The 25,573-nt window shown below is 44.4% G+C and overlaps 1 protein-coding gene across 4 annotated transcripts; it reads right to left on the bottom strand.

Annotated features, from left to right (window-relative positions):
- Window positions 1-9,287: 9,287 nt before the first annotated feature.
- LOC119299473 (cytoplasmic tRNA 2-thiolation protein 2-like) lies at window positions 9,288-14,984 on the bottom strand. Of its 4 annotated transcripts, XR_005146207.1 has the most exons (11): window positions 14,627-14,984; window positions 14,159-14,507; window positions 13,941-14,027; window positions 13,724-13,845; window positions 13,568-13,646; window positions 13,002-13,396; window positions 12,664-12,744; window positions 12,455-12,544; window positions 11,168-11,341; window positions 10,768-10,961; window positions 9,288-9,996 (listed from the first exon to the last, which is right to left on the bottom strand). XR_005146207.1 is itself a non-coding variant. In XM_037576697.1 (8 exons), exons 1-7 carry the CDS (start codon window positions 14,932-14,934, stop codon window positions 12,696-12,698), a joined length of 1,389 nt encoding a protein of 462 aa, XP_037432594.1. In that variant the 5' UTR covers window positions 14,935-14,984; the 3' UTR covers window positions 12,145-12,544; window positions 12,664-12,695. The 4 variants fall into 4 exon arrangements, 1 of the variants encoding a protein (XP_037432594.1); XR_005146208.1 differs by lacking the exon at window positions 11,168-11,341 and having other exon boundaries at window positions 9,288-10,041; XR_005146206.1 differs by lacking the exon at window positions 11,168-11,341.
- Between the last annotated feature and the right edge of the window lie 10,589 nt (window positions 14,985-25,573).

The following is a 25,573-nucleotide window of genomic DNA, read 5'->3' as shown; positions in this document are numbered from 1 at the left end:
ACCATACCTACCTATCATGGCATTTCCATAGCCATTCCGAGATATATTGCCATGCAACTTTCATCATCATCATATACATGACTTGAGCATTCATTGTCATATTGCTTTGCATGATCGTAAGATAGCTAGCATGATGTTTCATGGCTTGTCCGTTTTTTGATGTCATTGCTATGCTAGATCATTGCACATCCCGGTACACCGCCGGAGGCATTCATATAGAGTCATATCTTTGTTCTAGATATCGAGTTGTAAGTAAATAAAAGTGTGATGATCATCATTATTAGAGCATTGCCCCAGTGAGGAAAGGATGATGGAGACTATGATTCCCCCACAAGTCGGGATGAGACTCCGGACGAAAAAAATATATAAAAAATAAAAAAAGAAAGGCCAAAAAAGAAGAGAAGGCCAAAAAAAGAAAAAAAAAACAAGAAAAATGAGAGAAAAAGAGAGAAGGGGCAATGTTACTATCCTTTTACCACACTTGTGCTTCAGAGTAGCACCATGTTCTTCATATAGAGAGTCTCTTGAGTTATCACTTTCATATACTAGTGGGAATCTTCATTATAGAACTTGGCTTGTATATTCCAACGATGGGCTTCCTCAAATGCCCTAGGTCTTCATGAGCAAGCAAGCTGGATGCACACCCACTTAGTTTCAGTTTGAGCTTTCATACACTTATAGCTCTAGTGCATCCGTTGCATGGCAATCCCTACTCACTCACATTGATATCTATTGATGGGCATCTCCATAGCCCGTTGATACGCCTAGTTGATGTGAGACTATCTTCTCCTTTTTTGTCTTCTCCACCATCATATTCTATTCCACCTATAGTGCTATGTCCATGGCTCACGCTCATGTATTGCGTGAAAGTTGAAAAGGTTTGAGAACGTCAAAAGTATGAAACAATTGCTTGGCTTGTCATCGGGGTTGTGCATGATGTGAATATTTTGTGGGGTGAAGATGGAGCATAGCCAGACTATATGATTTTGTAGGGATAACTTTCTTTGACCATGTTATTTTGAAAAGACACGATTGCTTTATTAGTAGGCTTGAAGTATTATTGTTTTTATGTCAAATGATAGACTATTGCTTTGAATCACTCGTGTCTTAATATTCATGCCCTGATTAGACATATGATCAAGATTATGCTAGGTAGCATTCCACATCAAAAATTATCTTTTTTATCATTTACCTACTCGAGGACGAGCAGGAATTAAGCTTGGGGATGCTGATACATCTCCGTCGTATCTATAATTTTTGATTGTTCCATGCCAATATTATTCAACTTTCATATACTTTTTGGCAATTTTTTATATTATTTTTGGGACTAACATATTGATCCAGTGCCCAGTGCCAGTTCCTATCTGTTGCATGTTTTTGGTTTCGTAGAATATCCATATCAAACAGAGTCCAAATGGGATAAAAACAGACGGAGCTTATTTTTGGAAAATATGGAAAATTCGGAAGGAAAATCAATGCAAACCAGTGCCCGAGATGCTCACGAGGCAGGGGGCGCCCCCCTAGGGCGCGCCCCCTACCCTCGTGAGCCCACCGTAAGTCGGTTGACGCTCTTCTTTTGCCGCAAGGAAGCTAATATTCGGAAAAAAAATCACTGCGAAGGTTTCAGGCCAATCGGAGTTACGGATCTCCATATATACACGAAACGGTGAAACAGAGCCAGAACAGAACGCAGAAACAGAGAGAGACATAGAGACAGATCCAATCTCGAAGGGGCTCTCGCCCCTCCCGTGCCATGGAGGCCATGGACCATAGGGGAAACCCTTCTCCCATCTAGGGAGGAGGTCAAGGAAGAAGAAGAAGGAGGGGGGCTCTCTCCCCCTCGCTTCCGGTGGCACCGGAGTGCCACCGGGGGCCATCATCATCGCCGCGATCTACACCAACACCTCCGCCATCTTCACCGACATCTCCATCACCTTCCCCCCTCTATCTACAGCGGTCCACTCTCCCGCAACCCGCTGTACCCTCTACTTGAATATGGTGCTTTATGCTTCATATTATTATCCAATGATGTGTTGCCATCCTATGATGTCTGAGTAGATTTTCGTTGTCCTATCGGTGGTTGATGAATTGCTATGATTGATTTAATTTGCTTGTGGTTATGTTGTTGTCCTTTGGTGCCCATCATATGATTGCGCGCGTGGATCACACCCTAGGGTTAGTTGTATGTTGATAGGACTATGTATTGGAGGGCAAGAGTGACAGAAGCTTCAACCTAGCATAGAAATTGATGCATGCGGGATTGAAGGGGGACCAATATATCTTAATGCTATGGTTGGGTTTTACCTTAATGAACATTAGTAGTTGCGAATGCTTGCTAATAGTTCCAATCATAAGTGCATAGAATTCCAAGTCAGGGATGACATGCTAGCAGTGGCCTCTCCCACATGATACTTGCTATCGGTCTAGTAAAGTAGTCAATTGCTTAAGGGGCAATTTCGCAACTCCTACCACCACTTTTCCACACTCGCTATATTTACTTTATTGTTTCTTTATCTAAACAGCCCCTACTTTTTACTTATGTACTCTTTATTATCTTGCAAACCTATCCAACAACACCCACAAAGTACTTCTAGTTTCATACTTGTTCTAGGTAAAGCGAACGTCAAGCGTGCGTAGAGTTGTATCGGTGGTCGATAGAACTTGAGGGAATATTTGTTCTACCTTTAGCTCCTCGTTGGGTTCGACACTCTTACTTATCGAAAGATGTTACAATTGATCCCCTATACTTGTGGGTTATCAGATCACATCTTAGTACTCTTTGGGTGTTAATCACATAGCGATGTGAACTAGATTATTGACTCTAGCAAACCCTTTGGGTGTTGGTCACATGGCGATGTGAACTATGGGTATTAATCACATAAAGATGTGAACTATTGGTGTTAAATCACATGGCGATGTGAACTAGATTATTTTCTCTGGTGCAAGTGGGAGACTGAAGAAAATATGCCCTAGAGGCAATAATAAAGTTGTTAATTTATATTTCCTTATATCATGATAAATGTTTATTATTCATGCTAGAATTGTATTAACCGGAAACTTGAGACATGTGTGGATACATAGACAAAACACCGTGTCCCTAGTAAGCCTCTACTAGACTAGCTCGTTAATCAAAGATGGTTAAGTTTCCTAACCATAAACATGTGTTGTCATTTGATGAACGGGATCACATCATTAGGAGAATGATGTGATGGACAAGACCCATCCATTAGCTTAGCATAATGATTGTTAAGTTTTATTGCTATTGCCTTGTTCATGTCATATACATATTCCTTTGACTATGAGATTATCCAACTCCCTGATACCGGAGGAATGCCTTGTGTGCTATCAAACATCACAACATAACTGGGTGATTATAAAGATGCTTTACAGGTATCTCCGAAGGTGTTTGTTGGGTTGGCATAGATCGAGATTAGGATTTGTCACTCCGAGTATCAAAGAGGTATCTCTGGGGACTCTCGGTAATGCACATCATAATAAGCCTTGCAAGCAATGTGACTAACGAGTTAGTTGTGGGATGATGCATTACGAAATGAGTAAAGACACTTTTCGGTAACGAGATTGAACTAGGTATGAAGATACCGACGGTCGAATCTCGGGCAAGTAACATACCGATGACAAAGGGAATAACGTATGTTGTCATTATGGTATGATCGATAAAGATCTTCGTAGAATATGTGGGAACAAATATGAGAATCCAGGTTCCGCTATTGTTTATTGACCGGAGAGGTGTCTCGGTCATGTCTACATAGTTCTCAAAACCCGTAGGGTCCGCACGCTTAACATTCGATGACGATTTTGTATTATATGAGTTATATGATTTGGTGACCGAATGTTGTTCGGAGTCCCGGATGAGATCACGAACATGACGAGGAGTCTCGAAATGGTCGAGAGGTAAAGATTCATATATAGGACGACAGTATTCGGACACCGGAAGTGTTCCGAGGGTACCGGGTATGTATCGGGCCACCGGAAGGGGTTCTGGACAACCCGCGGCAAGCTATATGGGCCTAATGGGCCAAGAGAGGGACAGACCAGCCCCAAAAGGGGCTGGTGTGCCCCCTATAGGTCAAATAGGAGGAGAAGGAAAGGAAGGGAAGGGAGAAGGAAAGGGGAGGATTCGGCCTCCCCCCTCTCTTTCCTTCACCTCCGATGGATATGGAAGGGGGGAGGCCGACTTGGAGGAGGCGCCCAAGTAGGATTACTCCTACTTGGGGCGCCCTTGCAGCCCCTCTCCCTCTCCCACCTATATATATATATATGTGGGGGGCACCTCTAGAACACACAACATTGATTCCTAGCCGTGTGCGGCGCCCCCCCTCCACCGTTTATGCCTCCGGTCATATTGTCGTAGTGCTTAGGCGAAGCCTTGAGTGGATCACTTCACCATCACTGTCACCACACCATCGTGCTAACGAAACTCTCCCTCGACACTTTACTGGATCAAGAGTTTAAGGGACGTCATCGAGCTGAACGTGTGCAGAACTCAGAGGTGTCGTATGTTCGGTGCTTGATCGGTCGGAACGAGAAGAAGTTCAACTACATCAACCGCATTGTCAAACGCTTCCGCTTTCGGTCTACGAGGGTACGTGGAAACACTCTCCCCCTCTCGTTACTATGCATCTCCTAGATAGATCTTGCGTGAGCGTAGGATTTTTTTGAAATTGCATGCTAAGTTTCCCAACACATCCAAGTACAAAAGGATAATTTTTCCTATGAATAGTAGGGGTAGGGTCTCTATATTATCATATAAATTCATAATCATAACCCTGAAAACAAAAATGGCATAATTATAATACACAGCTAGCATACGATAAGATCTCAACTCCAAATATGATCCATAACTACGAATTAGGTTGTGAATAGTACCAAACTCAAATCTGGTGTGATGCCATTAATAGTCAAATTTGTTTTTATTTCTAGGTTCATTGCCATATGGAATCTAGAAATTTGTGCATAATAGTGCATGTTGCCAAAAAATAAAGAATTTTCTAATAACCAATTAGAGGCTTAATGCACTAGTGCACCTAAAGATGCTATTGCATACCATATGTTCCCTAAAAAGTAGCCTTAAAGAGGGAAAGGTGAAACTACCATCCACAAAAAAATGTTTGTTTTCCTTTCTTTTGATCTATATTGTGTTTTCATTTGAATTTTTGTTGTGTGATGGATTTCATGAAATCCTATGCACACACACACAAGCACAATTTTAATGATTTTTGGTGATGTTACCATGTGTTGTTGAAAGAGCAATTAATCGACCAGAGGGGGTGAATGGGAGATTTTTTAATCAAATCCTTTGAAAAAAACTATTTCCTCGAAGAAACGACGAGCTAAACAGAACAAAAGAAAATACTTGTTGAAGAAAAATTACTGCTAGCATGCAATCAGTACTGAGGCAAAGCCATCAGCACAGAAGATATCATGCATACTAAGTAATAGTAGATCAACTAGACGAAAAAACATACACACTTCAAAATATTGAGACTGAAGACAAAACTTAACATAACAAAGAACACTGAAATAGCAAAGTCTCCAGAGAAAGTATTCGTAGAGGGAGGAAGTGAATTCTTCACAACGTGCTAGTGCGTAATGTAAAGGAGTGAAGAATGTGGAACCAGTAGCTCGGTGAAAACGGTCAATTTATTGGACCAGATCATGTTGTTGTGACAACTCTAATCTGGTTCGAGAGGCTGAGATTTAACTCAAAATACTAAGTCTTCACACTGTTATCCTTGAGCTAAGATCACTCGTGGTAGATCTCCAAAACCTTCACATACTTGTTCTTCCGCAATCCGCAATGACTCTTAGATGCTATGAACAAACGCCTAACCATCTAGAAGATCATAGCTTCAAGAGTAACAAGTCTTCGGTTCACTTAGAACAGATTTTTCAATGATGCTCAATCATTTTGGCTTTGGGGTCCTAGGGATTTTCCTCACTAGGATTCTCTCAAATGCTTCAAAAGGATGGGTAGCTCAAATGACACTTGTTGTAAATTATCACGGAGCAGCCCACAAAGTTATGGTGGGGGAGTTGGTATATATAGCGGGGGTCACAACCTGAGATCTCAAAGTGACCATTGGACGGGATGGGCCTGTTACCTAGATGTCACCAGCGAGGCAACATCAAAATTTTAAACTCTCAATTTCCTTAGGGTAGGAGAACCAAATTTTGGTAGAATTTTTGGCTTCCTAACTCTTCAGTGAGGACTTTGACTACTACGTCCGAAAGAATATCATCTCAGACACTGATGAAATAGAATTGCACTGCAAGAGATTTCCAAAGTTCTCGAAATAATAGGTAGGATTGGGCACACTTCAAAAGCACCGACTTCTTATCACCTTGACCCCCCTTCACAGTACGGTTTCCCTATGACTCAATGAAGAATAAAAAGAACTATGAAAAAGACTAAGTCTTCACGATCAAGTTCCTCGCCTAATTATTCAAGGATGGCACACCGAATCTTCAATGTTTCTCCAGATTTTTAGGGGTCACTTACAATGGTTCAAACAAATCTTCAGGGACTTTCACTTGTGTATACTCACAAACACATAGTCCCTTAACCACGTTTGTCATCAATAGTGCAAAACCACAAAGGGGGCACTAGATGCACTTATAGTTGGTAGCATGGTATCATCACAAGCACAGTAGAACCTCTCTCCATAAATACTTCACATTTTTTCCAAGGAATGTTTTTTAAATCCCTGTAAATCCATCAATATTTATCCACTTGCATCATCTATTTTCTTTTTGGAACAGCGATCTATATATAAAGAATAAATAGATACATTAACATAGATAAAACAAATTGGACCAAATGCAAATAAAGAGAAAACTGATAAATCTTAATGTTATATAAAGGTTTGTTTTAGTGTATCTATAACACTAGCTTTCGCCTATATGTGTTTTTTATGACAAAAATTATAAAAGAACAAGCTTGCCAACTTGGATTGACCTCAAAGGTGTTGAGGTGCTACATTAACCACCCACGCCAAGGGATGTGAACGTAAGATCGTTAAACATGGTGCGATTGACACACTCTTTAAAAAGATATCTAAGCCCCTAGTTAGGTCTAACCGAGTGATCTATAGATATATAGTCCCGAGAAATGGAATATATGGAGGTGAGCCCCTCCTCCCCACTTCCTCCCCCGAATCAAAAAGGGGAAAGGTGTTGTCCCATTTTATGTTCCTAGAGTTTTGGGTTACTTGAGTCAGAGGAAAATCACACTATAAAGAGGGTTGAGGTGGTGTTGAAGTTGGTGCATCATGAAAACCATACACATGTATCCACCACAAAAATACAAGCACTATGTCCCTCTGTATAGCTCTCTAGACAGGCTGGAGGCAAAGACCAGAACTCCGGGTTTGATTTTCGAGATCTTGGTTTCGCTACTATATGCCTCGAAGTTTAGGTGTTTAGGTGTTTAGGTGTTTCACCTCTGGTAACCCTAGATCTCCAGGTTGTGAATGCCGAAACTCTAGGACTCCCAGAACTCTAGGTTTGGTTGTTTTGGTGAATAAAAGTTGGAAATGGTGACGGAGCTATAAAAACCACTCCTAATTCTTCTACCTCGAGCTCTGGCTTCTAGATATGAGCTGCATCCCATTGTTGATCTTTAAAAAAGCTTGCTTCCTCCCTCTCCCACCAACCAAACTTGCATAAACTTTAGGAAATGAAAGGAGGTCTACTATATCCACTATTTGTATGGAGCCAAAATAGTGATCTCCTACTTGCGCTTCACCGAATGTGGTACTTGGAGTTGTGGGGACTCCTAGGTGGTAGGAATCCATTCCAGAACTTCCAACGTTATGAAAGGCTCTGGGAAGCGTTTGTGAAGGTCTGGTGGTCACTTCAAAGCCAATCACTAGGGATTGAGCTCCTACTTGGTGTGGCATTTTCAAGGAGAAGTTGTCACTTGTGATTGTTTACCTTGATGTTTATCCTGCTTAGCATCAGGAGAACCTATTTATGCACAAAACCTGAATTGCAAAAATGTTAAATATTTGTAGCCACCTACCTCTCCCCCTCCCCCGGTTCTAGTTGACCATCTTGATTCTTCACTCACCCCGCAAATAAAAATCTTGATTCTTCACTCCTCTTAATACAGATTGTTGAACTACTGCTTTATCGTTGCCCTTTTACAAAAGAAATCCGAGAGCATAAAAGGATGAGTTCGGACAAATGCTACCAAAACAAGCTCAACATGAGTGATCCCACCAACGCGGCCATGACCATCCGCAAAATCAAGCCTTTGGTTCTGGTACGGTACCAAAATACCACAGGCTCCATGGGCATAATCCGTGGTAATCACACCAGAACTATGATGAAGATGTGAGATCTTACTCAACATGAGATCACCTCCATCGTCGTGACGTCATTGCCCATTAGCTTGTGCTTACATTACTAAATAGCATTTTGGTCCACGTATTATCCGGTTGTGATTGCATTGGTCCGTCTGATTTGGTAGAAAGGGGCAAGAAAAAGAAGGAATAATAAACGGTTTGGTTCATAATGTGGCATTCTCTATCCACACACTCCATCTGACAAACAAAGCAGGCTTGCTCCAAACTTTTCCACGCAAGAAATGATATAAGATGGTAGGCAAACCCTAGAACCGAATAAAGATCTCAAAGGGGCAGGCTGCAGACTACACATTAAAAAACTGGATGTGGATATATTGACAGTGTAATCTCAACCACCTCCCAGCATCATCTCCCCAGAAAATCCCTTAATCCAGCCAACAGAAAACGCTGCATTTCTTCTGCAGAATGTACCGAGGGATGCGACAAAACACCTGGCCTGGCCGCTAATCCTCGCGGGCCCAGGGCCCCAAATCCACCAGCGAAAACGTAGCCATATGCGAATTAGCAGACATAATACGGACACGCCATGGCATCTGCTCAACAATCATGCAGCTAATCTATAGCATCTTGTCAACGTAATGCTTCCAGTGCCTACTGACACATCACACATGCACAATGTATCTCAACACTTGACCGATCAATATTTCCTTTACTCATAATGCCATGGAATTAAGTCTCTGGGCATAGGAATTTGAAAACTTAATCATATGATCCCTATAGAAATAATTCAAAAAATAAAGGTTATATTCGAAAATCATGACTAATTAAAAGTTTTCTCTTCCCTCCATGCAAAATACCTCTACTGAAACACGTTTCAAGAACATTTTTTTGTGCCAAACTTACTCGTTTTTTTTTTGTAGTACTAACTTGCATAGATGCCTGCAATACCTACCCGATATATGTGTTTCTGCTCGCAAGCTATGACAAACTGTCGGCATCCATAAGTTAGATAACCACATGTATATCTTGACAGCCACGACATATACAAATGACATAAACATACGTGTTGAAGGCTACGTGAGCAAGAGCGCACGATTCAAGGGCCGATGTTTTGGAGCACCGCAACAGTGCCAGTCCTGCACGCATCGTCCGCCCCCATGCACATACCTAGATCCAGTTTAATTTACTACCATTTGCCACACATTTGAATATATACAACAAGGGAAGACGCCAAGATTTGGCCTCAACTCACTAAGATCAAGGAGCGCTGGACCACCACCTCAGTAGCTGCCCATGGATGATCCAGACAAAAGGTCGCGCCTGAAAACGATGGAGAGATAGATGGATCATACGTTCACATACCAGATTGAACTCCAAGCTTTTCCAGATGCAGCTGCAAGAACGCATTATTCTTTCTTGTTTGGGCAGCAGCAGTGGCTGAAATGAGGGCTTGGCGGTGTCGATCTACCTACTGTGACCGACGGACGGACGGTCCTTGGCAGGCCGGCACGCTGCATTGAAGGCTGTACAAGCCCGCCCGGCCCTCGCGTCCAACAACCTCTGCCATGGACAAGCGTTGTACACGGTACAGGCCCGTCCTTGCTGCCTTTGCGCCGAGGGTTTCTCTTGGACGCGCCATTATGGATTGCGAGCCAGCCGGCCAGCAGGTCTGTGTCACAGATCAAACAAACCCAGGACACGTCATATCAGGGCTCTGCATGCATAAACCCAGCCTTGAATTCAGGTTCTTCAGTCCCACAAGAGAGAGACGATAAGAAAGAGGCCAGCTGTGAGCTCTAGTGAGAAGTGTAGTATTGCAGCATACAAAAAAAAAACAATGGACTGGTGTTGACATGGCAGGCTCTCGCTGATCTTTCAAATTAGTGGGCAAACCTACTGCACATCAGATGATAGTTTAAGCAACTACTAGCAAGTAAACTAGGGAGAGAGATGTGGGTTTTTCTAGGTTGGTGCCCCCACTTTGATGAAGCAAAGGCTTGAGAAACTATACAGACGCTGTCTACCATGCGACTTGAATATCTCTGCCCAATCAGCAATGTTTTTCTTTGACCAAATGCCTCAAGCGTTTTCACAAGGACGGTAAAGGGGAGAAAAATAGTGTGCCCTAGGTTTGGTCATGTCAATGTCACACACACAATTTCAATGAGAACAGAGGACTGTGCCTGCAATCACTAGGGGACACCAGGGCCCTTTGCTTGTGAGAGTGAAGTAAGCAAAAGTGTGTGCATTAGGGCCCACTAACTAGGCTCTACTAGAGTGTGCCAAACCTGGGGCATGCTATGCTAGTGGTAGCATTAGCTCTGCTTAGGCTTTTCGAGTCACCAAAACACAGGGGATCTTATTTTAGTAGTATGAGCTTATTATATGAGATGAGCCTAAGCAACGAAAGGGGCAACATACATTTGGTAGCCCTATTTACCTTTTTCATTTTAGGCCTATTTGGGGGGTCGCCCTTGCTGTCCAAACAACAAACAATGGCTTCTGAATCACCCAAGGAGAAAGCCTCTCCTGTTTGTAGTACACATAGTAGTACCACCGCATTGTCAATGGACAAGAATGCTTCAAAGGACAGTGATTGGATGGCTCAGGACAGATGTTGTGCCACCACCCACGCTGCAAAGATTTCAAAGCATGAGTTCCGAAACATTTTGAGTGGCAACCAGAACTACTACCAACTAATGTTCAGCTTGCGGGTCCTGAATGCTGTGCATTAAAAAAAAACGAAGACAAAAGATTTGCCTCATTCATGGAAAAACACAGCTGTAGAGTAAAACAAATCATGGACGATCTATTACGCCGTTTGGTAAGTAAGATCAAACCTATACGATTGTCCTCTCACACTTCACTGGAATGAAATCATGTACTCCCTCCGATCCGAATTAAATGACGCAGCCTCTATACAATGTCCGATCCGGATCGGAGGGAGTAACATAACTTCCGGTCCTTTGCGGAAATTTTCACTGGTTCCTGACTCAGTCAACATCCTGCTAATACTGCGAACATTTTGAAAATTAGACAGCAAGAGGGCATCAGCATCAATCAACATTCATCAGCCCAGCTGCAACCATAAAAAATGAAAGGCGTGTAGGCCCTTGGGAACTTTAGGTGTGCACTTGTCTTGCCATCATCATCATCACTGATGAAAAGCCGGATAAATCCTTGCACGTAGGTTAGGATTACCAGGCAGGCTTTATGCCAACCCAATCAGGTTAAAGTGGCTAACCCAAAAGGTTAATCTTTTACAAAGTTTTAACCTAATGATAAGATAGCTTCCCAATGTTTGACTGGTAATAAGGGTTCAGCAGCACCAAGAACGAGCACATGCACAAGCATGCAAGCATGGGATGCACCTATCTTTATTTTGTTTCATGATAGATTTTTCTAATTTTTTTGGAAAAGAGAATCTATTCTAATACACAATTGTAGTGTGTATACTGGTCAGTAGAAGAGACAATGCGCCTAAGTGCAAAAGAAAATGACAGTCAAAGAACTGTAGAGAAGGACTTAACTGTCTCGGAAAGGAAATGTGCAGGAGTAACATGATAATGTAGTAAACATATGTTGATAAGATAGTTATACAGATCATAGTGCATGAGGGACCACTGTTTTGTAGTGGCCTTGCCATTTGTTTGCCGCAATTTCTAATATTGTTTGCAATAGGTGATGTGTATGCATGTTCGTCATTTTCAATTCGTAACAGACTGTGTATTCCTTCAATTTTGCTACAAAATGATTAAGCCAATATCAGAATGCATAAGAGTGACAAATGCAACAGTGTAACAGATTAGTACAAAAGTTTATACAGCACATAGTTGTTGTAAACCCATTTGGTAAATTCATCTGATTACAATCTTGCAGGCAAATAGTTGGTACAGTAGATGAGACCAATCAGAATACTGTAATCACATGGAAGTTGGGAACCTGCAGCTACCCAAAGTCAATTGTCTGAGATCAGTGCAAAACTGCTGGCAAGTGATGGTTTCCTTTATCACTCATCATGTTTTAACTTGAGGAAGGACTTACAGGTACACCAGAAAATTAAATAAATAATATAATGCGGGCAATTCTAAGAATATGGCAGAAGTCTGAATAAACCAGTGCCTTACTAGATGCGAACACTGTTATCCCAAGCAAGTTTGGTTTATGTCATGATTTGTGAGGCCCAACTAGGAAGGAATCTCTGCAGGCTTCTGGCACTACAAACAAAACAATCCAAGCATATGTGTCAGTATAAAACCAGTAACCGGATGTTAAAGTATGCCGAGTAAATTGTGACTGCAAAAAATTAAATCATCAGTCAAAGATTCTTTCTTACAGTAAGTTTGGGATTCACTCAATGAACAAGTGTCAGTTCCCATCATCATCGTCTTCAAGAAGATAGTCTTCTATTTGATCTCTGGAACAAAAGTTATCAATAGCTCACTGAATCAGTGCACTACCAAAAAGAACAAGAAAATAATACATGGCCAAATCAATGGAGTAACTGCACATAGAGAAACAAGTGGGCACATTCAATTAAACATTATCCTAACAAAGAAGTTGTAACATCCAAAGGTTCAGTGTTTTGATTTGCTTAACTACTGATAACATGCACATGCACTATAGCTATAAAGACAATGAAGCAACTCATTGGGATAAAGACATCAGCCTCACCTTAGCGAGCTATGGCTGGCAGATGCAGTATCTACTCTCTCAGTCCAGAACCTTGGTAGTAGTGAAAAGAAATGGTCATACAGGTCTCTACCACCAGGTAGAATCTGGAAATGACAGCTTTGACAGCAATAAGCAGTATATAGATCAATTTTCTTCTGAGACTTGTGCCTTGTGCTTTCCAAATTCTGGAGTTCTGATTCACTGAATGGACTTCGACATATCAGGCAGAGAAGCTCAGAGAAAGCAGACTCATCGTTGTCAACATCCTGGAACTTGGGACGCAGCCGCGACGGCAGGAAATCATGATAGCCATTTGCTGAGAACTTGTTAAAAGGGAATGGCTTAAGTTTTTGTGCAGTTCTTACAATAGTATGCTCACGAGAAGGATTCTCCTCCTGTCAATGGAAATTAATGACCTGTAAGATTACGACTTGCGCTTGCTGCAAGCAATTAACGAAAGCAATCACTGAACAAGAATATAATTAGATCTTCAGCTCAGTTTGGTGTCAGTGAACTCAACATTATATGTAAGTCCAGTGCGCCATGCAAGGAACGAACTTACTTACCCTTAGTCGTGCAACAAAAGATGCGACTAAGCCATTGATGCCACTGCAAGGCCTATCAAGAAGTTGCTGTGTCTTTAAACTAAGCACATAACCAGTTAGAATAAACAGTATCAGGAGTACAATCCAACAAAAGAAAAATGTGAATGCTTATCTTACCTATCAAATTCACAGAGCAGTCTAAGCTCTTGGGCCAGGCAATCACGAAGTGGAAGAACGACAGGCACTTCCCACCGTGTATCAACATATTGGATATCAGCTGGTAAGGAATAACCTTGGCCCTGGATATAATTAGCAATTCCTCTAAGTTTCTCATGTTCTCTTGAACTATCAACAGGCGAACAAATCATAAGGGGAACAGGCATCTGCTATATACCTTTACTGTTGCAGATAGCACATGACATGCTATTGTAGAAGCACATGATCCCAGCATGATCTTGGTGTACCCATTTTCCAGTGCAATCTGAAGAACGTATAAGATGTAATGGTAAATCTGACTTTAATCACCGAATGGAAAGCACAACGCAACATCATGTAGATTAAATGACAATTTGCAATCGAAGCATGTGCAATCACTGATAACAAAAAAAGAACCTTCTGCAACGAAAGCATGCGCAAGCACTGAAGAAGATCCTCCCTCCCAGTATCATCAGCAATCATGCCAACTAGCTCCCTCAGCCTGCTTTCCCCATCTTTTGATTCCGAGGAGAACACATCATCAAGAGAGGCAAGGTGCATTGCTTTATCTCCCGGTAACAAACTCGACACAATTGACTTTATATCTTCAGTTGCCTGCTCAACTTCACATTCGGTCTTTGACAACAAAGCACTCTCGTTGACAAAGGCCACCCCAACATTGAAGACCGGTAGGGCTTGCGAATTGCTGGCGTCCCAGCTTTCGATTGCCTTGGACCGCATCTCATGTATGAATTGCAGAGCCACCCTAGAGCACACGCATCAACAATTCATTTCAAGGGATCGTAACAATAAGTGTGCAAAGTAAGCAACGCTGAGCAGTACAAAAAATTAGGAATCACCAAGGAAAAAGAGGGGAAAGTGAACCTGGAGGCGGGGCCGCCGGAGAAGGCGACGAGGACGGAGTCGGTTGGCCGAACCATGGCGTTGCTTGTGACGGCGAGCTTGAACTTCCCGAACAGCTGGGCGCGCAAGCACTCGCCGCACAGACCGACGCCTCCGGCAACCACGACGACGGCGCCGCCGCCGCACTTGCCGCAGGAGGCAGCGGCACCGGATATGGAGAGACGGTCCAGAATCCCCTCCGGAGCATCCTCTACGGATGACGAGGTGGAGGAGGAGCAGTGGGCCCCGCAGCCGGCGCCGCCGCAGGAGGAGGACGAGGCGGCGGCCATGCTGGGATGGACAGGCGCGCAGGTCAGGGGTTTCGGATCTTTTTTTTTTTGCCTTCTCCTTTTTGGTTGGTGCATTATGTGGGCTCCGTTTAGGCCTTAGTTGGGCTGAATCTGCTACTCCTTCCTATCCAAAATTTAAACTAAAACCACACACTTATTTTGGATCGGAGGGTTCACTCAAAAAAAAATTGGATCGAAAGGATCAATGCATGTTTGAATTTCTTTTTCATACGTCAGTTATGGCCGGTGCTATGGAAGGCCCTATTCGCCCCTCTGTGCGATGATGGAGTGCACCTGCTCGGAGAGCTAAAACAATGTTCAAGAATTTAAACAAAGTTCATGAATTTCAAACGATGTTCCGAGTTTTGAAAAATGCTCATAGATTCAAAAAATGTTCAAAAAATACACAAATATTCATGAATTTATAAAACGTTCACTAATTCTGAAAGGATCGATATGGTCAACAAGAGTGAAGGTGGATGGGTGACTAACAATTTTTAACCTCTGCACAAATTTTAGTCTTTACAACAAAGATATGTTGTCTAGATATGCAATTAGGTGGACAACCTATATGACAAGCAACACGACAACAAGTGCAAGCACAAGGTAAAACACACAATACAAGCTTGCACAAAGAAAAGGTACGAAGTAACCATAAGTGAAGTTGATGGAGACGAGGATGTGTTTTCAAAGTCCCTTCCTTTGGGGGAGGTACGTCTCCATTGGAGAGGTGTGGAGGCACAATCACACACTCGCACGATGCAAGGGGTCGCGCATCCACTAGCGGTGCCCTTGAAGGTGCCAACCGGAACCTTTACGAACAAGGTTGACTCTCTCTCCAAAAGTTAATTGAAGGATTCCAACACCACCACGAAGCTTCACCACAATGAAATGTGGCTCCAAGATGATCTCTTCCTTCCAGGGTGCTCAAACACCCAAACCCAAGAGTAACAAGATGCAAGTGAAAGTATGGGGGAATCAAACTTCCTTTGGTGGAAGTATAGATCTGGGTCTTCTCCCTTAATGCCTAACAAATCAACAAGTTTGGTTGGCTAGAGAAGAAGATCAGACAAGAACAAGCTTGGGGTAAAAGTGGAGGAGAGAGAAAGAGGTAAGAGGTAAGTGGAGGTGGAAGAACCTCCCATTTTTATAGCATCCTCCAAATCCAACCGTTATGTGCAAAATCGCACAGGGGCGGTACAACCGCCCAATGCAGAATACCTCACTTTGCAGAGTTAGGGCGGTACAATCGCCGGGCGGCCAGTTATACCGCTAAATAAGTATTTGCCGGAACAACCGCGGGGGCACCGCCTGTGTACTACTCACCACCAGAAGAAATCACCTTATATGCAGTGGTTCGAGCGGTATAAGGTTGCTAGTAGAACCGCTGCCAACACTTTAGCTGGAACAGCCGGCGGACCACCGCCATGTACCGTCGTTATACCAAAAGGAATGACCCTTTTCCATGTAGTTGTGGCGGTTCAAAGGCCATAACAACTGGCCGATAGTGTCAGGTGAGGATGTTAAGTACCATGCGGTACAACCGCATGCGGGACACCAGTACAACTAGTAAGCCCACACGAGGGAATCACCCCTCGTGTGGTAGTCCTACCAGGAGAACCGGATGAGTGGTACAACCACCTATACACGGGGCATAACTGCTCTGAACAAGATTTCTACACATGGTTGAATAAGGAACACTCCCCTCGAAACGAAAGGTAATATGTGGGTGCAATATATGGATGTGTACGTGTTTGATTCAACCAGTACCTTCCAATGTGCAACCCCTCTTAATAGTACATATTTTCTAAGAACAAAGAAATAAACACGTCGAAAATGCAGTCTTCACTCTTTTCCGTCCGGAGGGGTGCCCACCCATCTTGTGTGAACTAGAGTATATGTGTGAAGCTTAGTCACATGATTAGTCCACAAATTGCATTCTCATAAACACCAAAAAACACTTAAGATGGAAAATGCCCTTACAATCTCCCCCCTTTGGTGGTTGATGACAATATTGTGACGCCCGAATAATTAAGCTACAGTAATTCCCTGCTAATGATGCCACGTCACCTTGATTACTGTTGATAAACTCACCTTGCTTCGAAACCGATTCAAATTCGTATTCAAAATCTAAGTCAAACAATAAAAGTTTTCAAACTTTAAAACTAAAATGTTCGGATTGTGCCAAATAATGCATAGGTAACTGTGGAGAAGAAACCCTACTTTAAAAAAAGTTTAAATACTTCAAGGTGAATAAAACAGTAGCAAAAACCGATATTTAAAGGCTTTCATAATTAATAAAATTCTAAACTAAATTATTTTGGGATAAAACCTTTTTGGGGCAGTGGGTTTCGTGGTATTACTATTTTAGGGTTCATTTTAATATTAAGTAAAAAGTATAATTAAAAGAAACTAAAATAAAGAACATATATATATATATATATATATATATATATAAGAGAAAGGACCACCCCCCCACTGGGCCGACCGGCCCAACTGGCAACTAGGCCACCAGGCCGACCTAGCCCCAGGCCAATAACCCCCCTCCAGGGGGCACCGAAACCCTAACCCCCCTCCACACGATCCCCACTCTCCTCCCACACGCGTTCTGGATCGGGATCGAGTGAACCGCCCCGACCCATCACCGTCGCCCCTCACCACCACCTCGACCCCGCGCCGCCTCTCCTCGCGCGCGGCGCCGCCTGACCCGAAGCCGCTCGTCGCCCCGACTCCTTCGCCCCCGCTGTTGTGCGCCGTCGCCGAATCGTATGCGCCACCTCGCCCCGTCGTCGTCGCCTCCTCGTCCTCCTCCTCGAGCACGTTGTCGTTTCCCTACACCGCAAGTGAGGCTCCGGCCTCTCCCCTCTACCCTCTCCCCGCGACGGACGTTGTCGTGCCCGCCGTCCCGTGCCCGTGCACGCGCTCACGTGGCTACACGCACGCCCGTGTGTCACCTCTACGCACTGCCGCCGCGCGTCGCTCCCCTGCTCACGTGGCCGAGCACCGCCGTGCCCTGCGCCCGAGCCACACCCCGCGGTGCCCCGTTGTCGGCCGCCTGTGTGTGGCCGCGCCTCCGCCATGCTCGCCGTCGCCCGCTGCCGCTCACATCGCCAACTGCAACCGCCCCTGCTGTTGCGCTGCTCCTGCTTCGCCACTCTGCTACCAGCGCCCGCACCCCCTGGCCACCGCAGCTCCGACCACACTCCCGCGCGCGCCTGGCCATGCATCACCGCGCACAGCCGCGTCGCCCCTGCCCGCCACTGTGATGCTGCCCCCCTGTGCCAGCTACCTCCCCTGCTCGCCCCACGCCATCGCGCGCCTCCACTCGTCGCGCCGCCCCAGCCGCCACCGCTGCGGCCATCTAGAGCTGCTCACTCCTCGTGCCCCGCGCCTCTCTCCTGGCCTCTGCCGCATCGTCGTTCGCTCCCATCCCGCCACTGCTGACCGTCGGCGCAACCCTCTGCCGGGCGCGCTCGGCCTCGCCAGCTTCTGGCCATGACCGCCGGCGCCCGCGCCTGAAACCAGCGTCGACGCGGCCCCGCCTCACTACCAGGGCGGGCTGCGGCTTTGCCCGCTGCCCCTTTTGCCCAGCGCCTGTTAAGGCATCTGGCCTATGACATGGGGGCCCACCCCAAAACGTTATAAAAAAGAAGAAGGAGAATTAATTAAAATATTAATTAATTAATTAACTAACTAAATTAATTATGTTAACTAACTATTAAACCTAATTAACCTGCTAATTAATCTAACTAAATAGTTAGTTAGACAATAATAGGTGGGTCCCACACGTCAGTTTGACCAGTCAACACCCCTATTGACCGTTAACGTCATGTTGACGTTATGCTGACGTCAGCATGCGCTGTTCTGGATAATGTTGAATTAAAAATAATTAAATAAATGCTATAAATGATTTAAATCTTTTAAAATCAATATAAAATAAATCGTAGTTCGGATGGAAAAACTTTATACATGAAAGTTGCTCAGAACGACGAGACGAATTCAAATACGCGGCCCGTTCATCAGCCAGTGTCCCTAGCATAGCGAACCTGCAACATTTCACCTCCGGTTCATCTGTCTGAAAACGCGTAACACCGGGAATACTTTCCCGGATGTTTCCCCCCTTTTCCGATATCACCTAGTACTGCGTTAGGTCACCTCTAGCACCATGTATTGCCATGTTATGCTTTGTGATGTTTTGATTGCTCTGTTATTTATTGTGTTCTCCCCTTGTTACTTCTTTCCGATAGACCCCGGGACCGATGCCGGTACCCCTGAGATCGACTACATCGACGATGAACCCTTCTTGCCAGAGCAACCAGGCAAGCCCCCCTGATCACCAGATATCGCCTACTCTTCTCTCTACTGCTTGCATTAGAGTAGTGTAGCATGTTACTGCTTTCCGTAATCCTATTCTGATGCATAGCCTGTCATTGTTGCTATAGCTGTTGATACCTGCTACCTCTTGAGCACTGCGTTGGTTTTTCCCTGAAGAGAAGGGATGATGCAGCAGAGTAGCATAAGTATTTTCCTCAGTTTTTGAGAACCAAGGTATCAATCCGGTAGGAGGCTACGCGCGAGTCCCTCGCACCTGCACAAAACAAATAAATCCTCGCAACCAATGCAATAAGGGGTTGTCAATCCCTACACGGCCACTTACGAGAGTGAGATCTAATAGATATGATAAGATAATATTTTTGGTATTTTTATGATAAAGATGCAAAGTAAAATAAAAGCAAAGTAAATAACAAAGTATTGGAAGATTAATATGATGAAGATAGACCCGGGGGTCATAGGTTTCACTAGTGGCTTCTCTCAAGAGCATACGAATTCTACGGTGGGTGAACAAATTACTGTTGAGCAATTGACAGAATTGAGCATAGTTATGAGAATATCTAGGCATGATCATGTATATAGGCATCACATCTGAGACAAGTAGACCGACTCCTGCCTGCATCTACTACTATTACTCCACTCATAGACCGTTATCCAGCATGCATCTAGAGTATTAAATTAATGAAAACAGAGTAACGCCTTAAGCAAGATGACATGATGTAGAGGGATAAACTCATGCAATATGATGAAAACCCAGTCTTGTTATCCTTGATGGCAACAATACAATACATGCCTTGCTGCCCCTACTGTCACTGGGAAAGGACACCGCAAGATTGAATCCAAAGCTAAGCACTTCTCCCATTGCAAGAAAGATCAATCTAGTAGGCCAAACCAAACTGATAATTCGAAGAGACTTGCAAAGATAACCAATCATACATAAAAGAATTCAGAGAACATTCAAATATTGTTCGTAGATAGACTTGATCATAAACCCACAATTCATCGGTCTCAACAAACACACCGCAAAAAGAAGATTACATCGAATAGTTCTCCACAAGAGAGGGGGAGAACATTGTATTGAGATCCAAAAAGAGAGAAGAAGCCATCTAGCTAATAACTATGGACCCGTAGGTCTGAGGTAAACTACTCACACTTCATCGGAGGGGCTATGGTGATGATGTAGAAGCCCTCCGTGATCGATGCCCCCTCCGGCGGAGCTCTGGAACAGGCCCCAAGATGGGATCTTGTGGATACAGAAAGTTGCGGCGATGGAATTAGGGTTTTGGCTCCATATCTAATTGTTTGGGGGTACGTAGGTATATATAGGAGGAAGGAGTACGTCGGTGGAGCAACAGGGGGCCCATGAGCGTGGAGGGCGCGCCTGGGGGGTAGGCGCGCCCCCTACCTCGTGGCCTCCTCTTTTGTGTCTTGACGTAGGGTCCAAGTCTCCTGGGTCTTGTTCGTTGAGAAAATCACGTTCCCGAAGGTTTCATTCCGTTTGGACTCCGTTTGATATTCCTCTTCTTCGAAACCCTAAAATAGGCAAAAACAACAACAATTCTGGGCTGGGCCTCCAGTTAATAGATTAGTCCCAAAAATAATATAAAAGTGGATAATAAAGCCCGATAATGTCCAAAACAGTAGATAATATAGCATGGAGCAATCAAAAATTATAGATACGTTGGAGACGTATCAAGCATCCCCAAGCTTAATTCCTGCTCGTCCTTGAGTAGGTAAATGATAAAAACAAAATTTTTGATGCGGAGTTCTACTCGGCATAATTTTAATGTAATTCTTCTTAATTGTGATATGAATATTCAGATCCGGAAGATTCAAGATAAAGGTTCATATTGACATAAAAATAATAATACTTCAAGCATAGTAATAAAGCAATCATGTCTTCTCAAAATAACATGGCCAAAGAAAGTTATCCCTAGAAAATCATATAGTCTGGCTATGCTCTATCTTCACCACACAAAGTATTTAAATCATGCACAACCCCGATGACAAGCCAAGCAATTGTTTCATACTTTTGACATTCTCAAAACTTTTTCAATTTTCACGCAATACATGAGCGTGAGCCATGGATATAGCACTATAGGTGGAATAGAATGGTGGTTGTGGAGAAGACAAAAAGGGAGAAGATAGTCTCACATCAACTAGGCGTATCAACGGGCTATGGAGATGCCCATCAATAGATATCAATGTGAGTGAGTAGGGATTGCCATGCAACGGATGCACTAGAGCTATAAGTATATGAAAGCTCAACAAAAGAACTAAGTGGGTGTGCATCCAACTTGCTTGCTCACGAAGACCTAGGGCAATTTGAGGAAGCCCATCATTGGAATATACAAGCCAAGTTTTATAATGAAAAATTCCCACTAGTATATGAAAGTGACAAAATGATAGACTCTCTACTATGAATATCATGGTGCTACTTTGAAGCACAAGTGTGGTAAAAGGATAGTAGCATTGTCCCTTCTCTCTTTTTCTCTCTTTTTTTTCTTTTTTTATTTGGGCATTTTCTCTTTCTTTTTTATGGCCTCTTTCCTTCCTTTTTTTATTTTTCGTCCGGAGTCTCATCCCGACTTGTGGGGGAATAATAGTCTTCATCATCCTTTCCTCACTTGGGACAATGCTCTAACAATGATGATCATCACACTTTTATTTTCTTACAACTCAACAATTACAACTCGATACTTAGAACAAAATATGACTCTATATGAATGCCTCCGGCGGTGTACCGGGATATGCAATGAATCAAGAGTGACATGTATGAAAGAATTATGAATGGTGGCTTTTCCACAAATACGATGTCAACTACATGATCATGCTAAGCAATATGACAATGATGGAGTGTGTCATAATAAACGAAACGGTGGAAAGTTGCATGACAATATATCTCGGAATGGCTATGGAAATGCCATAATAGGTAGGTATGGTGGCTGTTTTGAGGTAGGTATATGGTGGGTGTATGATACCGGTGAAAGGTGCGCGATATTAGAGAGGCTAGCAATGGTGGAAGGGCGAGAGTGCGTATGATCCATGGACTCAACATTAGTCATAAAGAACTCATATACTTATTGCAAAAATCTACAAGTTATCAAAGCAAAGTATTATGTGCATGCTCCTAGGGGGATAGATTGGTAGGGAAAGACCATCGCTCGTCCCCGACCGCCACTCATAAGGAAGACAATCAATAAATAAATCATGCTCCGACTTCATCACAAAACGGTTCACCATACGTGCATGCTACGGGAATCACAAACTTTAACACAAGTATTTCTCAAATTCACAACTACTCAACTAGCACAACTTTAATATCACCATCTTCATATCTCAAAACAATTATCAAGCATCAAACTTCTCATAATATTCAACACACTTGTTGGGGATATAGCTACCAGGTATGACCCGCCCAGGAGGGGCCGGGTCAACCCCAATGGCGGGTTACAAAAAGAAAGCCCAGTAATATTCAAAGTGATAGTGTATTAAGGCTTGTAGAAGGTCTAAGACCAAAGGCAGCTTGAGACCCAACATTGTAAACTGCCATATGTAAAGAAAGGCATATAAAAGAGGTCACCGAGCCGGACACGTTTTATGAGCCGGCCGGGACTCTGTATGCCGCCAGGCGTCCACCCGTGTATATAAGGGGACAACCCGGCGACGGCTTAGGACAAGAAACAACCAGATCAAGAACCAAGCCGGCGAGTTGAGCCCCTTGGAGATCGAAACCTCAGCAATACCAAACCCAACTAGACGTAGGCTTTTACCTTCATCGTAAGGGGCCGAACTAGTATAAAAACTCTCTCGTGTCCTTTGTCCTGATTAACCCCTTTAAGCTTCCTAGTGCGATGGCCCTACGACTAAGTCCTTGCTCTTGGACATCTGCCGTGTCAACTCCACGACAGTTGGCGCCCACCGTGGGGCCAGTGCACGGTGGATTTGAGTTCTTGAAGGGAAACTTCGAAGGGCTCAAGGGATACGCTGTGGGCTGGATGACCAAGAGTCGTCGCGGCAAGCTCTACATCAACGACGAAGGCTGGGGCCCTGATGGCGGCTCAATCGAGTACGGGTATCGGGTCCCCTTCGGCGGAATTCACGTCTTCATCGGTCGGATCGGCGAGTCGGGCCCTGAGCCGGACGTCCACACCGACCTCATTGAAACGGCTCAGCGCGCAAGGACCGCCCATGTTCAATCTGTCGTGAAGCATGCCTTCGTGGGCTACATCCACGGTGGTGAATACTCTGAAGGATCGGTAATGGGCGGTGAGACAGCCGTCTGTTCTCACACTGCATCATCAACAGGTGAGATGGGCTCTCTGTACTAGTTACAAGACGGCATGCTCGGGGGTTGTTCCGATGGCAGTAGTATTCCGGACCCCTTTGAGCTGCCAAATTGGGCCAGAGTCTTCATGGCGGGCACACAGCCCGGACATAACTCTACCGGAGCGACAACAGCAGCTACCGGGTCAGCTGCAGCCGGGTCAGGAGACCCCGCGCGCCCCCTGGCTCAGATTTTAATGGACCTCATGGATAAGCTGATGACTCTGTTAACCACTGTGGTAGAGCCGGCGGATAATGCCCAGCACGATGCAGAGGTGGCACGCGTGCGTGAGGAGATGGTGCGAGCCAAGGAAAATCTAGCCGCGGAGGAGACCCGGATGGCAGCAGAACGAGAAGCTTTGGATGCTCGTGCTCAACAACTTCAAGCAGAAACTTTCCGGCTCTCGGTGGATCTTAACGCATCGAACGAGGTCATGAGGAGGAGGCATCAGAAAACTTAGTTGCATCTACCTCTGACGCTGGATCCGAGGAACCAGTTCCATACACCCAGGGCTGGGGGGAGCAATCCGCCGGAGGCAAACCGGGTCACGACACCTAGTGCACCAGTTCAGCCACACGCCATGGAGCCACCTCGTATAAACACAACTCCTCCTCATTATGTGCCAACACCTCCAGGTCACTTCTCCAACCCTCTGGGAAAATTCATCGCAGTGTCGGCTTGTTTGGCGGCTCTCCCGATGGAAGGCAACTCGCCAGCAGCAATTGAAACCCGGAGGGTAAGAGAACTACTTCAAATAGCTCTGGCTCAGCAGGATGCATACTCCTACAGTCGAGATAGGATCCATTTAACTCATCGCCCAAGCCGGAGCCCGAGTTACAGTAGGCACATGGAGTCTGCAGAGATGTCAAGTAATTCTCAGCGCCACAACCTGCCATATAGGCATGAGCCGGTGCGGGCTAGAGCCCTTAATTTAGCGGATTAAGAGAGGATTCGTTAAGAGGCGGAACGAGCGACTCAAAAGGCGGCAGAACGGGCGGCTCATTGATACGTCTCCAACATATCTATAATTTTTGATTGCTCCATGCTATATTATCTACTGTTTTGGACTATATTGGGCTTTATTTTCCACTTTTATATTATTTTTGGGACTAACCTATTAACCGAAGGCCCAGCCCAAAATTGCTGTTTTTTTGCCTATTTCAGTGTTTCGAAGAAACGGAATATCAAACGGAGTCCAGACGGAATAAAATCTTCGGGAACGTGATTTTCTCACCGAACGTGATCCAGGAGACTTGGACCCTGCTCCAAGGAACAAAAGAGGCGGTCACGAGGGTGGGGGGCACCCCCCTAGGGCACGCCCCCTGCCTTGTGGGCCCCTCGTTGCTCCTCCGGCATACTTCTTCCTCCTATATATACACACGTACCCCCAAACGATCAGAATAGGAGCCAAAAACCTAATTCCACCGCCGCAACTTTCTGATCCCATCTTGGGGCCTGTTCCGGAGCTCCGCCGAAAGAGGGCCGTCGTCACGGAGGGCTTCTACATCATCATAGCCTCTCCGATGAAGTGTGAGTAGTTTACCTCAGACCTTCGGGTCCATAGTTAGTAGCTAGATGGCTTCTTCTCTCTCTTTGAATCTCAATACAAAGTTCTCCCCCTCTCTTGTGGAGATCTATTTGATGTAATCTTCTTTTTGCGGTGTGTTTGTTGAGATCGATGAATTGTGGTTATCTTTGCAAGTCTCTTCGGATTATCCGTTTGGTTTGGCCAACTAGATTGGTAGTTCTTGCCATGGGAGAAGTGCTTAGCTTTGGGTTCGATCTTGCGGTGTCCTTACCCAGTGATAGAAGGGGCAGCAAGGCACGTATTGCATCGTTGCCATCGAGGATAACAAGATGGGGTTTATTTCATATTGCATGAATTTATCTCTCTACATCATGTCATCTTGCTTAAGGCGTTGCTCTGTTTTTAACTTAATACTCTAGATGCATGCTGGATAGCGGTCGATGAGTGGAGTA

This window comes from Triticum dicoccoides, chromosome 5A, assembly GCF_002162155.2.
Source record: "Triticum dicoccoides isolate Atlit2015 ecotype Zavitan chromosome 5A, WEW_v2.0, whole genome shotgun sequence".
Classification (NCBI taxonomy): domain Eukaryota; kingdom Viridiplantae; phylum Streptophyta; class Magnoliopsida; order Poales; family Poaceae; genus Triticum; species Triticum dicoccoides.
Note: the sequence above shows the minus strand (reverse complement) of the source record. Positions and strands in the feature narration are given on the sequence as shown.